This window comes from Anomalospiza imberbis, chromosome 1 (assembly GCF_031753505.1).
Source record: "Anomalospiza imberbis isolate Cuckoo-Finch-1a 21T00152 chromosome 1, ASM3175350v1, whole genome shotgun sequence".
Classification (NCBI taxonomy): domain Eukaryota; kingdom Metazoa; phylum Chordata; class Aves; order Passeriformes; family Viduidae; genus Anomalospiza; species Anomalospiza imberbis.
The window spans coordinates 150,991,212-151,005,496 of NC_089681.1; the positions used below are offsets into that span (position 1 = coordinate 150,991,212).

The 14,285-nt window shown below is 47.5% G+C and overlaps 1 protein-coding gene across 1 annotated transcript in view; it reads left to right on the forward strand.

Annotated features, from left to right (window-relative positions):
- Window positions 1-14,285, forward strand: part of PTH1R (parathyroid hormone 1 receptor) — an 84,964-nt gene that overhangs the window by 46,084 nt on the left and 24,595 nt on the right. Inside the window, exons 3-4 of the mRNA XM_068176382.1 lie at window positions 3,942-4,052; window positions 7,191-7,309. Of these exons, the coding sequence (XP_068032483.1) occupies window positions 3,942-4,052; window positions 7,191-7,309 (230 nt within the window). The remainder of the gene's footprint in view (window positions 1-3,941; window positions 4,053-7,190; window positions 7,310-14,285) is intronic.

Here is a 14,285-nt window from a genome sequence, read left to right on the forward strand (position 1 = left end):
CTTGGAATGACTGCAACTTCCATGTGCTTCAAGGGGGAAGGTGAGAGCCAAGAGATGTCCTGGGATCCTGGAGGGATCCCATGTTTCCCTTCAGGACTCATTTCTCCAGCACTGAAGTGGTCAGTGATGTCCTCAAATCACGAGGAATTCCAGTGCCATTCCCACCTTCCGTGTCCCCATCCATGAGAGACACAGCTCTGGATTCAGAGGAGGCAAATCCCTGAGGGATAAACACGATCATCCCTTCAGCATTGCCTGGCTGATGGATACACACCCAAAACACTCTGGGATGTGGGATATGTGTGAGACTTCCTTGTTTTCTCAATAGTTTATGAATTCCTTTGGACTTCCATCATCTGTGAATCCTACTATTTCTTCCAAGGAAAGAAATGTTTGACTTTTCCGGTTCCACATCCTGAACTACCTGGATCGATCCAAACAGCACAGTGGAACCCTCAAACTCATTTTCACCAAAATTCCAAGAGGTTTTCAATACGTTTTTCCAACTGGATCCTTTGGAATTCTCTGTGCTTTGGAATATTATTACCAGTGTCTCAGGAGGGACTGATTAATAGGCCAAACTTTCCCAATTTTCTACTTTCTTCTTGGAATTCAGCCTGGATCTCCTTGGGGAAATGACCGGGAGAAAAGGAAAACAAAGGGAGAAGCCAAGTTGTTGATACTGTGAATGTTTTTATAAATTCAGGGGAAAAAATATTTGGAGGAGCTCTTTGGGCAAACAAGCAGAAAGGGATGGCTTGTCTGGATTCCAGCACAATAGGAAATACGGGATTTTCCCTTCCTCTTTTATCAGAGGTCCATGGAATGATTTGGGTTTGGGAAGGGCCTTAAAGACTATCCAGTTCCACCCCTGCACTGGGCAGGGACAGCTCCCACTATCCCAGGGTGATCCAAGCCCTGTCCAACCTGGTCTTGGACACTTCCAGGGTTGGGGCATCCCCAAATTCTCTGGAAAGGCTGTTCCAGTGTTCCACCACCCTCATAATAAAAAATTTCTTCCTTGTAATTAGTGGGAATGAACCCTCCTGTGGTTTAAACCCATCCCTCCTTGTGGTCCTGGGAGATCTCCTTAGATGGGACAATTGGAGGGATTTGGGATAGGAGAGGAGGATGGTGAGGCTCCTCTGCAGGACACGGAGGGGACAAACAGCTTTTGGCTGTGTTAAACCCCAGGAATGTGGATCCAACAATCCCAAAGTGTGACTGTGCCTGATATCAGTCCATATTTCCATTTGAAAGAGGTTTTCCAAGAGTTTCAGTCAATGTAGGAGCTCCTCAAATCATTCCAGGAGCTCCAGAGGCACCCAGCTTGACCTGTGGATGTTCCTCACCAGGTTCCCCTACCTGCAATCTCTGTTCCCAACCCAAATCATCACTCCTTCCCCTGTGGCTCCCGGGATTTTCAGGAAACAGCTGCTTTATCCTGAATTTTAGGGGGGTGTCCAGGTGGCAGATCCAAAATATGCACCCGTCCTTCCCTTAACTTGTCATCTATCACCGGGGAATTCCAGGAAGGAAACGATCACTGAGATGTTTTATCCCTCCTCCAAGCTGTCCTGGAATGGCTTTTCCAAGCAAGGAATGGAGAGAGAGAGGCCAGAGATGATGGAGAGGAGGGGGAAGAGATTTCTCTGGGAGGGGTTCAGGTCTTGGTAACAATGATGGATCCTTTTGTTGAGAAGCTCAGACGCTTCCCAAATTTTGAGTCTCACTGGATTCTTATCCGGATTTAATACTCAGGATGACTCAGGAGAATCCTTTAATGACTCAGGATTAAATCATTTAAGGAATCATTTCCATGCAGAGGTCAAAATTTTAAATGCAAAAATCATCTTTTGAAATATTCCTAGGGCACCTCTTGGCTCCCCAAATTGTCCCCCCATAAAGCAGCATTCCAGGGGTGTCCCACCACCGTTCCCTTCAGCTTTGGGGAGGATTTTGGGGGCTCAAAGTACCCAAAAATCAATAATTGTGAGGTTTGTTATCAGTTTTCCATGTTTCCAGCACAAGGAGGATGCACCCACCACAAAATTTAGCACTTTCTTCTTTTCTGGCCACATATTTCGGTGGGATGCGAAATGAAATCTCTTAAAAGTGAAATTGCCCTTTGCAATTTGCGAAGATTTTGGAAAAGTGGAAGATTTGCCCTCTCATTGCAGAGCACTTTTGGAGGACTGTTTTTCTCTCAGAGTTGTTTCTCCACTGTGTTTCTTTTAATGTTTACTCAAATTGATTTATTTTGTCATAAGAACTGACTTTATTTTAGGCAAGAGCACTTTGAGGGCTCCATTAAATCTTTATTTACTTTCTTGTCTGCAGAAAAAATGTCAAGGACATCAACATTTTGTCCTGAGCCAAATTTTGTGGGGCCCTGTGTTGTTTTTTGGTTTTTTCCTTTGTCTTTTGTACCTTCCAGAGAACTGAGAAATAAATAAACTCTTTTTTTCCCAGTGTAAATTATCCTGCAAATAATGAGCCAGAGGGAAGAATTTTCCCAGTTTTCATGAATAGGAAATGTATTTTTCTCCTCCTAGTGGGACTCTAAGCAGACAAAATGCAATAAATCATTTCCCTCTTTTTTATCACGCGGTTGTTGAGGAATTTTTGCTCCTGACCCTCACTCCCAGTTGATGCTTTAGAAGAAAGGCTACGATTTGTCTGGTCCTTTTCATCCACACTAAATAATAGATAAGAAATCAGCTGCTAAATGAGGAGACTTTCAGTGTTTTTTATGTCCTAAAAACCACCAAAGTGAATTAATATGTGTCGGCTCTGACCCTAGACCAGCCAAAGGGCTTCGAAGCAATCCTGGTTTTCCTTTAATCTTGGGGAATCACGCTGGTGAGGAAGGATGAATTCCTGGGTGGTGGGAAGCTTTGATATCCATGGATCACGCTGAGATCTTGGCCCTGCTTGGATTTAATTCTGCGAGGAGTTTTTTTGTGGATGAGAGCAGGTGGTTCCTGTTCCTTGTGATCCCAGGTAACTCCTGTGTCCGACACTCGATAACCTCGTGGCTGAGGGCAGACAAAGCTCTGGGAGCAGATTTGGGGCAGATCCGACACTTTGAGCGTTTAATTCTCAGTATTGCACTGCAGCTGGAATTTCATGGGTGGGTGCAGTTACCCAGCCCAAAGCAGAGGAAATCCCTGAGAACACGGAGCTGGAAGCAAGCAATGCCTTGGGGGATTGTGGAGGGACCTGGACAGGTTGGGGAGATGGGCAGGGACGAAACTTCTGGAATTCAGCAAGGTCCCAAGGACCTGGGAAGATCATCCCATTCCACCTTCTACCATGGGCAGGGACATCTCCCACTATCCCAGGCTGCTCCAAGCCCCATCCAGCCTGACCTTGGACACTCCCACAGCTGCTCTGGGAATTCCATCCCAGCCCCTTCCCACCCTCCCAGCCAGGAATTCCTTCCCAAGATCCCATCCATCCCTGCCCTCTGGCAGTGGGAGTCATTCCCTGGGTCCTGTCCCTCCATGCCTTGTCCCCAGTCCCTCTCCAGCTCTCCTGGAGCCCCTTCAGGCCCTGGCAGGGGCTCTGAGCTCTCCCTGGAGCTTTTCCTCTCCCGGTGAACATTCCCAGCTCTCCCAGCCTGGCTCCAGAGCAGAGAGGCTCCAGCCCTGGGAGAAACTTCTCTGGAATTGCCTCCTCTGGACTCTCTGCAGCAGCGCCACGTCATTCTGATCCTGGCGATCCCAGAGCCGGACAGTACTTCCTTGCGGAATAAAACTTGGGATAATTCGCACCTTCTAGAGCCACACACTAAGAAGGGACTGGCAATATTCCCAGGGCAGGTTTCCCAATGGAATGCCAGCACTGGTTCTTCATGGAGAGCCCTCTCCAAGCAGGGGGGCACCGGTGTCACCTCTGCGGGTGCAGTGACTCCTCTTTGTCCCCGTTCTCTCCCACAGATGGCTTCTGCCTTCCGGAGTGGGATGGCATCGTGTGCTGGCCCGAGGGCGTGCCCGGCAAGGTGGTGGCCATGCCCTGCCCCGAGTACATCTACGACTTCAACCACAAAGGTGGGTGTGGACCCCAGCGCCAGGACAGGCCCTTCCTGATGGCCAGGAAATTCAAAATTCCCCTCGTCATCCCTTTTTTTTCTCACATGGTACCTCCCTTCCAAGCAGGAGTAAAGCCAGGGAAAAGGAAGGAAGGAAAGGAGCAGCCGTTGTTTATTGATAAACATAAATTATTGGGAAAAAAGCTCAGTTGGAACTGAAATAATCACAAATTTGCCACCTGCCCCTCACAGAATGTGACATTCTAAACACCAATTACCTGCTCACAGCTCCCAGTTGCAAATCCTGGCAATTTCTAAACCTGGATGTGTTGGACTCCATGAACTGTGTGTAACAATAGAACCCCAAAATATTCTTCAAACTTTTATTCTCTGCCTCGGGCTTTGTTAATCCTTTGTCCAGAGCCCTGGTGGGTGTCTGGGAGCAGAAAGTGGGAATTTCTTCCTGTCAGTACCAGCAGAGCTTGGGGGATGCACAAAGGGCATCCCTGACAGCCAGGAAATTCAAAATTCCCTTCATCATCCCTTTTTTCTCACATGGTGCCTCCCTTCCAAGCAGGAGCAAAGCCAGGGAAAAGGAAGGAAAGAAGAAGTCGCTGTTTATTGACAATGGAATAAAAGCTCAGTTTGAACTGAAATAATGGCAAATTTCCTACACAGATTGAAATGTTCTCAGCACCAGTTACCTGCTCACAGCTCCCAGTTGTAAATCCTGGCAATTCCCAAACCTGGATTTGTTTGTCCCCACAAACTCTGTGTAGCAATAGAATCCCAAAATATTCTTCCAACTTTTATTCTCTGCCTCGGGCTTTGTTAATCCTCTGTCCAGAGCCCTGGTGGGTGTCAGGGAGCAGAACGTGGGAATTCCTCCTTATCTCCCTTTCCCTCAGGCTCCACATTTCTTGGCTCAGAGCACACTTGGCCCGTCCGTGAATGTTCCAAGCACCCAAGGAGGGAAAAAGGAGGGAATTCAGACTCTCTGGTCAGAGCAGAGCACTGCTGGGGCTTTTGGAAAGCAAGGGAGGATATTCCCAGGCATCCTGGTTTCCCACAGTCTGTCCTGACTATTCCACAACAACTGAGAGCTGGGATTCACCCCTGGCAGGTGACCTCTCACTCTTCCCCTCAGAAGCCAGGACGAGCAAGGAGCCAGAGAATCGTGGAATTATTTAGGGTGGAAAAGCCCTCCAAGATCAGTCCATCGATCCCCCAGCACTGCCAAGGCCACCCCTGACCATGTCCCCAAGTGCCACATCCACAGGGATGTTAAATCCCTCCAGGGATGGGGACTCCACCCCTGCCCTGGGCAGCTGGGCCAGGGCTGGAGAGCCCTTTCCAGGAGGAACATTCCCAATATCCAACCTAGACCTGACTTAGTGCAATCCTTCCCTCTTTTCTCAATATTCCAACATGGCTTAGATTTCTCATTTCACTGATATCTGCTGGGTAAGTCAGGGAGTGTGGGAGCCCGATGGAGAGCCTTAGGTGATGGAATCAGAGAATCCCAGAATGGTTTGGGATGGAAAGAACCATAAAGATCATCCCATTCCACCCCTGCCATGGGCAGGGACACCTCCCACTGAACCCAGGCTGCTCCAAGCCCCATCCAGCACGGACTTGGGCACTGCCAGGGATCCTGGGGCAGCCACAGCTGCTCTGGGAATTCCATCCCAGCCCCTCCCCACCCTCCCAGCCAGGAATTCCCAATTCCCAATCTCCCATCCATCCCTGCCCTCTGGCAGTGGGAGCCATTCCCTGTGTCCTGTCCCTCCAGCCGTTGTCAAAATCCCTTTCCATCTTTCCTTAGGCTCCCTACTCTCACTCTGTAGTGCCAGGATCTGTGGGATTAATCCCTGTTTTCTGTGAGGGCATTTTAACACATGCCTGATGCCACAATTCCCACACAGACATCTGAACACGGATTTTCTGCTCTGCCAGCCCAACCCAAGGATGAAACCTCGCATTGCCTTCCTTCTGCATCCCCACGAGGAGGGCAGGGGTAACAAAATACCTTTTGACATGACCTGAACTTGCAAACAAAGCAAAATAGTACAAATCACCTTTTTTTTTCCCATAAGGTGAGATGCAAGGAATTCAGAGGGTAATTCTGGGCTTTGTTGTTTTCCAAGTCTTTCCTCCTTGATTTGCAGACCCAGCATCTGAACTTCACTAAGGGAAACTTAAGGCCTCCGTGGTGTTTCTCAGCTAAAAAATTGATACAGCTGATAAACTGACATGGAGATGGAAGTCGGTTTTTCAAGCCGAGCTTCCAAGCAGGCAGGAGGCCCCAGCATGGACGGGCTTGTGAAAAACACGTTCACTCTCCTGTGAAAATTTAAGAAGTTTGATAAAGGACAATAGAGCAAAGGTTATTACAGCCAGGGGCATCTTGGCACGCAGCCAAGAGCACCCTGTTATCTTTGGGGATACCCCTTAAACACCTTTTAATTACATCAGCCCTTTGCATATTCATAAGTCCTTATGCATAGTAAACTTTCCCCCAAACTAATTTACATGCTCCAAGAGCTGTTTAGCATGGCTTCTTCTTGGGTTCACCTTTTTAGAGCATGTGTATGCCTTGGTTGTGGTTTTAGTCCTTTTTTATCATCCCCTCCAGTTTTTGGGCCTTGCTCCACACCATCTTCAGAGGGTGAGTGCTGATGGTTGGCAGATCCGTACAGGTGTCCTCATCCTGTGTTCATGGGATGTTATCCCATCCCAGCAGGCATTTTAACACAAGCACACTGATATCAGCTACTTCACTAATCTTAATTAACAACAGAAATAAAAACTCTATAATGAAGTTCCTTTAACACCACACATATAAAATCCATTTCAATATTTGTGAAAAGCCAATATTATAATATGTATCTATAACAGGACCCACCTGGGGATGAATTTCCTGCCGTTTTCCCACTCATTCCGTGTCCCCTCTCTCCAGGCAGGGATGAATTTGGGATGAAATTCCTGCCGTTTTCCCACTCATTCCATATCCCCTCTCTCCAGGCAGGGATGAATTTGGGATGAATTTCCTGCCATTTTCCCACTGATTCCATGTCCCTCTCTCCAGGCAGGGATGAATTTGGGATGAATTTCCTGCCATTTTCCCACTGATTCCGTGTCTCCTCTCTCTCGGCAGGCCACGCTTATCGCCGGTGTGACCTGAACGGGAGCTGGGAGCTGGTCCCGGGCAACAACCGCACCTGGGCCAACTACAGCGAGTGCGCCAAGTTCCTCACCAACGAGACGAGGGAAAGGGTAGGCATTCCCATTCCTGCACGCAGCAGGAATTTCTGGCCTCACGCCGGGCTAACCCGCGGACCTCTGTCTCATTTAAAACCCCAGATGAGCTCCAGCTCATCTTCCTCCTCTTGGAAACCCTTCCTGAGCTTGCCAAAGCCACATCATGCTTTGATGGGCAATGATTTGATTGGAAAATTGTCCTCAAAGGCAGAAAAGTTTCCTGCAGCTGCCCTGATCCCATTCCTGAAGAGATCTTGGGGAAAATTGGAGCAGTCTCAGGGACGCTCAGAAGTGGTTGGAGGTTGTTCCATGGCATTGAGACTCCCTCTGCCACAGCAGGAAATCATTTTGCTGCCAGGTTGTTATCAAAAATTCCAATGTTTATGTGGTTGTCTCTGGGAGGGGATGCCCAAACACATGTGGAATCAAACCCAGAGCAACTGGTTGGGAGAGCTGGGAGTGTCCAGCCTGGAGAAGAGAAGGCTCCAGGGAGTGCTCAGAGCCCCTTCCAGGGCCTAAGGAGGCTCCAGGAGAACCGGAGAGGGACTGGGGACAAGGGATGGAGGGACAGGACACAGGGAATATTTTTGAGCTGAAAGAAGTAGAATTAGATGGAATATTGGGAAGGAATTCCTGGCTGACGGTTGGGAGACCCTGGCACAGGGTGCCCAGAGAAGCTGTGGATGCACCTGGATTCCTGGAAGTGTCCAAGGCCAGTTTGGAGCAGCCTGGGACAGTGGGAGGTGTCCCTGCCCATGGCAGAGAGTGGAATGGGATGATCCTTAAGATCCCTTCCCACCCAAACCTAACTGGTATTCCATGATCTTGAATTAATTCTGGTATAGTCACAATTTGGAAACAGTGACAGCAGTCCAAAGTTGGAAAAGGGTTTCAAACATGGATAAGGTCTGGCGTACTCCTGGGAGAAAAAAAAAAATCTGTGAGCCAGAAATTTCCAAAAATTCAGATAATGATAAAATAGCAGCTGCCAGAAATTTCCTTCCTCCCCATGAACCAGCCTGGGGCTCTGTAATGCTGGAAGTCTGGAAGGAATTCCATGCTAAGGTGACAGCAAAGCTGTGCCTGGTGTCACTCAGGAGGATGTGACCTCCTTGTCCCACAGAGAATGACGTTCCCACCCACACACACCTGTAATTCCCAAAGAATTTACCCAAACCCTCTGGTTTTCCGGTGGTTCTTGGAAGAGTCCCCTTGGATATGGGGCATGGCATCAGGGACTGATCTGCTGCAGGGAGGAGCATCCCGGACAGCTGGAGATAAGGATCTAACCACAGCTTCCTTGAGGATGATCCAGGGGCCCTTCGGGACAATGTTCTTAATTTTAAATCTAACCACAGAGCAGGGGGTTTTGATTTTTGCTTTGGTTTTTTGATGTTTTTTTTTAATTTCTTTTTTGTTTGTTTTGTTTGTTTGTTTGTTTGTTTTTCATTTTTTGTTGCCTTTTTTTTGTTGTTGCTGCTTTTTTTCTCCTTAAGAGTGAGGCAACTCACAAATGAAGTGATTAAGGAAAGTTAGGAAATGAGGGAAAGGAGGAAGTGAGTTCCTTGAGCTGCTGAGTGTTTTCTCTCATATGGACAAGGAGCAGAGGATTGTGTGCACAGGGCGCTGCTCCAGCCACTCCAGCAAAGACCTGGATGATGTTCCCTTCCAGAACCAGTCTGGTGGGATTTTTCCCAGTTTATAGTGGAAAGAACTCTTTTAGCCCCAGAGTTTTCCAGGAAGGTGCTGGAGCAGGTGTCGGGGTCATGGAGCACCTTGATTACTGTGCAAAGGTTTGACCTCTCTGAAATCATCTCCCCTGTCCCACTACCCTCAGCCCACCCACCCTGGGGTGGGAATTGTCCATTTGATTCCCAAAATTTCCCCTAGGGAAAGGACATCCTTCCCTTTTTCCCTTTAACCTTCCACTGGCAGGAATGTCAGGGTGGCTTGCTAAAGGAAGGGCACAAAGAGCAACAGAATTGCCCCCCCCGCTTTTTTTTTTTTTTTTCCTCCACCACAAGGAAGAAATGGAGACTTTCAACCTCCAGGGTGATTTAAAAAGCTGAAAGCAAAATCTCCTGTGCTGGGTTTGATGTGCCTGACTTTGTCTGTGTCCCCTGAGTGAGACAGGGTGAGGACTCTTTGCTTCTTTTTGCCAGTGTTGGGACTAAATGTGTGAGATGGAATTTCTTGTTGGGACTCAGATGTTTATCAGTTCTTATCTCTGTCACAGTCTCACAAACCCTGAGTTCTGCAGCCCTTCACTCCAACAAACTAAACATGGAGCCCCATCTCTCTCTCTACAAGGCCTTTCAAGTATCAACTGTCCAATTGAGAAATGACACCTGAATTGTTTTTACTTTTAACCCAATAACCAACCACCCATGCCCGAAATGGGGAATTTTTTATCCAATTACACAAAATCACCCAAACCCATGGAGAAGGAGGTGAAGGAGAAGGTGAAGAAGAAGGCCCAGCCTCCATCCCAAAACCTCCATCTTGCTTCATATCTATTCCTGTATTCTAAACCCTTAAACTCTGAGTTTCCCACCCTGTGATATCACACACTTCTATCCAAACTCCACCCCCACAATCCCAGTTCTGTCATTCCAGTTTTGGAAGCTTCTCCACGGCCTCAGGTCAATGCAGTGTTCTCTTGGGGGTCAGAGTCTGTCAGCACAGAAAGCCCAAAATTCTCAGCAGCCAGGGCTCCAACAACAGGGTGTCACAGCACAGGGGACTCGGGCTGTGCTTCCCAGGAGGGACATTTACAGGAGATGTCACTTTGTTTTTATTCTCAACCTCTTGGAAAATTACTGCTTCTCATGAGCTCTCCCTTAAGGAGCTGTTTTAATAACCCACTCCAAAATCCTCATCTTCATTATCCTGTAGCCAAAGCTGAGGCATCTTTTGCCAGGAATTTTCTGTCATAGCTACAAAGGTGAATAGAATAATATTTAATATTAAGACAAATTAAACCATCATCACTGCTCAGAATAAATGACCAAGCTGGTCTAACTTAAGTGGTGCTTACCCAGGGCAAAGAACACAGAAAAAAACTGATGTTTCTGCCAGCTTTGAAATCATATCTTGATCAACAAATGCTTTTTAATGACCTCTATTTATCCATTTTTATTCTTATCATTAACTTTATATTTGCAAGAGGTCTCTTCCTCGAGCATGGCCTCACCTCAGCGATTCTGTGCCTTGTCACAGAGTTCCCTGATTTTATCACAGAGGTGGCTGAATTATTGTGGCAAATAAAGTGCATCCACTCAGGTTTCTTGGGCCCTGGAGTATGAAAACCACTCTGGAAATAAAAGAAGGGGGGAAAAATGCACTTTTCCCCTCAGTGTGCTGATGCCTTTAGTCACAGAGAGCACACAAGGCCTCTTGTCACACATAAATATGGGACTGCAGCCCGGGGATTAATAAACCTTCCTTTGATTTCTTTTTTTTTCATGGAGTAGATTTTCAACAACATCTCTTTATTAATTTTAACACTATTATTATTATTACTATTATTACTATTATTATTATTATTATTATTATTATTAGCCTTGTATTTGCAAGAGGTCTTTTCCTCAGCCCTGCCCTGCCCTCAGCGATTCTGTGCCTTGTCATGGAATTCCCTGATTTTATCACAGAAGTGGCTGAATTCTGGTGACAGATGAAGGACTATCTGTGCATCCACTCAGGTCTCTTGGGCCTTGGAGTATGAAAACCACTCTGGAAATAAAAGAGAAGGGAAAAAATGCACTTTTTCCCTCAGTGCGCTGATGTCTTTACTCACGGAGAGCACACAGGGCCTCCTGTCACACATAAATGTGGCACTGCAGCCCTGGGATTAATAAACCGTCCTTTGATATCTCTTTTCCATGGAGTAAATGTGTCCAGAGATGTCAGAACAGGGGAATTTGGCCACACTGAGCCGTTGTCTTGAGCGAGAGATGGTTTTCTATTATTATTTCCCTCCCTGGGGAGCAGCATCTCTGCGTCACCACCAACAGCTGCATTTACCCAACGTTTTGCCAGGAGATTGTGGCTGACTCCGAGCAGATGCAACCAGAGGGAATTTTAAGAAACTGGGCTTTTAGGAAAAAAACAAACCAACTGTCTGTGGCTATAAATATATGGATTTGCTGGCTATCTCTGGAAACAGGCCTGAACCTATAGATAGCTGGAGATATCCACACCTAAATAAATACCACGTGCATGCACACATCTCCAGCCAGGGATGTTTGTTTAGGTGGGGAGTTTTCCCATTTTAGCCATGCTGGGATAATTTTAAGATTGGCCAAAGCAGCAAACAGAGGGCCCCAGAGCAAGCTGGTGTCCTGCCCCGAATAAATGGGGATTATTTCACACAGAGCAGCTCGGAAACCGCTCTCTGCAAAGAGCAAAGTGTGTTAAAGCCATCAGAGCCTGCAGAATTAACAGCTCGTAACTGCCCAGGGCAGCAACTGCTCCTGAACTGCTTCCTCAGGGAAAATTACCACTGGAGGATGGGAATTGACAGTCCTGGAGGTTGATTCCTCCTTTAGTCAGGTAGGGAAGTGTTTCCTCAAATTCCTTCCAGATAACATTAAAGAGGGAGTGAACAATCAGCTGGAAGTGTCCAAGGCCAGGCTGGACAGGGCTTGGAGCAGCCTGGGATAGTGGTAGGTGTCCCTGCCATGGCAGGGGTGGCACTGGGTGGTTTTGTCCCTCATGGCAGGGACACCTGCATTTTCCAGGCTGCTCCTGGGACAGTCCAACCTGGCCTTGGACTCTTCCAGGGGTCCAGGGGCAGCCACAGCTGCTCTGGGAATTCCATTCCCATGCCTCCCCACCCTCCCAGACAGGAATTCCTTCCAGTATCCCATCTAAATCGACTTTATTTCAATTTGAACCCAATCCTCTCATCCTGTCCCTCCATGCCTTGTCCCCAGTCCCTCTCCAGCTCTCCTGGCACCCCTTCAGGCCCTGCAAGGGGCTCTGAGCTCTCCTTGGAGTTTTCTCCTCTCCCAGTGAACATTCGAGCTCTCCCAGCCTGGCTCCAGAGCAGAGGAGCTCCAGCCCTGGAGCAGCTCTGTGACCTCCTCTGGATTTTTTTCAGCAGCTCATATTTATTGTGGATTTGTTCTGTTCCCACACTAAGCACCCCTTCCTGGCCATGAAGGAGACAGGGACCAGAGTTAAAAGGACTTTTGGCCTGGCCCTTCTCCTTTTTTGCCTGAACTCCCTTAAAACCAGGAGGGAGGGTGACCTGTGTTCCTGGAGCTCCTGAATCTTTGGAAAAAAATGCAGCACAAATGACAGTGATGAACCTCAGGCAGCTTTTTAGCCCATTTCCCCCCAAATTCCATACAACCGCAGACTGTGGATCCCAGCCAATAGCAGCAGGATCGTTTTTCCGGTCACTTTTTCTAACAGTGGCAGTAGCAATGGCATTCCCAGGAATTACCCTCATTCCCATCTCCCCCAGAAGAACGGGGATGCCAAACACAGCTGTTTTTTAGAGCAGCTCAAACCCATCCTCTTTCCAAGGGTGAGCTGAAGGGTGAACGGGATCTCCATCTCCCAAAATCCTGGGGAAGGAGAGTTGCAGCCAGCAACTTGGGAGGTTGGCTCAGCCTGGGAGTCACCACCAGCAGGATGGGCCATCCTCAGATCCAACCCCAATCCTGTCTTCATCTGCTCCTGCTTGTTCATAGCGTGAGGGTTTTACGGCTTCCTGGGAATTCGGAGGGGCCTGGAGAATCCATCCCCTTCCAAACACAATGGGAAGGGCCCAGCGTGTTGCAGGGCTGCTTTATCTAAACCCCATTGTTCCAAGCAGCAGTCCTGGAGCTCTCTGAGGTCCTGGGAAAAGCAAACAACTTTGTGGAGCCTCAAAGCGACGGCACAGGAACGAGTTTGGATTGTTTTATCCCGAATTTCCACAAAGGAATGCCAGCACAGTGTCAGGCATTTACAGCAGGACACGGGCAGAGGCTTTAAAGTCTGTAGAGGAATAAAAAAAATTAGCTGAGAGATGTTTTGTTCGTAATTTCAATTAACCCCGAGGTGCCATTCTCATTCCATGCCTATGGATTTGGTCTGGTGCGTTCCTGGATATAGAATCCAAGAATCCTGGAATGGTTTGGGTTCAAAAGGAACTTAAAGGTGATTTTTATGGACATGTGTGTCTAAATTGGGGTGTCTGAGAGTAAACTGGAGTGTCTGAGGCTAAATTGAGGATCTTTTGTGAGAGCTGCTCCCAGTCACGCTCCAGATTGGGAGGATTTAAGAGCCTGGAATCTCTGTGGATGAGGGGAACAGAGTCCTGCAGGAACAGGGTCATCAACACTCAACTCAACTCAACACTCAACACTCAGTTTTCCCTGAGGCTTTGGAAATCAGTGCCTGTTCTGTGCCTTTTGTGAATATCCCATTTTTTGAATATCCCATTTTGTGAATATCCCATTTAGCTTTTTATTTAGTCCCATTTTCCTGTAAAAAAAGAAAAAAAAAAAGAAAAAAAAAAAAAATAAAAAAAAAAAAAAGAAAAGCAAGGACAGAGATTTTCTGGCTTGGTTTGTCACTCAAAGCAGCAAACCCCTGATTCCAAACGTGTCCTTAACGATATTGGAATCAGCAGCTCGGAGAAACTTTGCAGAAATTCCATCTGGAAAATCCTTATTTATGCTTCCCTGTGCTGCTGATCCCACCCTTCACAGGCTTCCCATTCCTCAAAAAACACTGTATCCCTGCCAGCTTCACAGCCCCAGTGCTCCTGGTGTCTTGCTAAAGGGGAATAAAAAGGATGAAAGGAAAAATTTGGATACAGGGCACAGCTCCATGAAACTCAGGATAGGATTTGCCACCAGAAAATTCCTGCTCCGTCTGGTTTTCCTTTTCCTTTTGCACACATGGCAACAGTTGAAAGAGTGGAAGGTTCCTGCAGGAATCTAATTCATTGAATCCTGGAATACTGAATTGATTGGGGTTGGAAGAGACCTTGAAG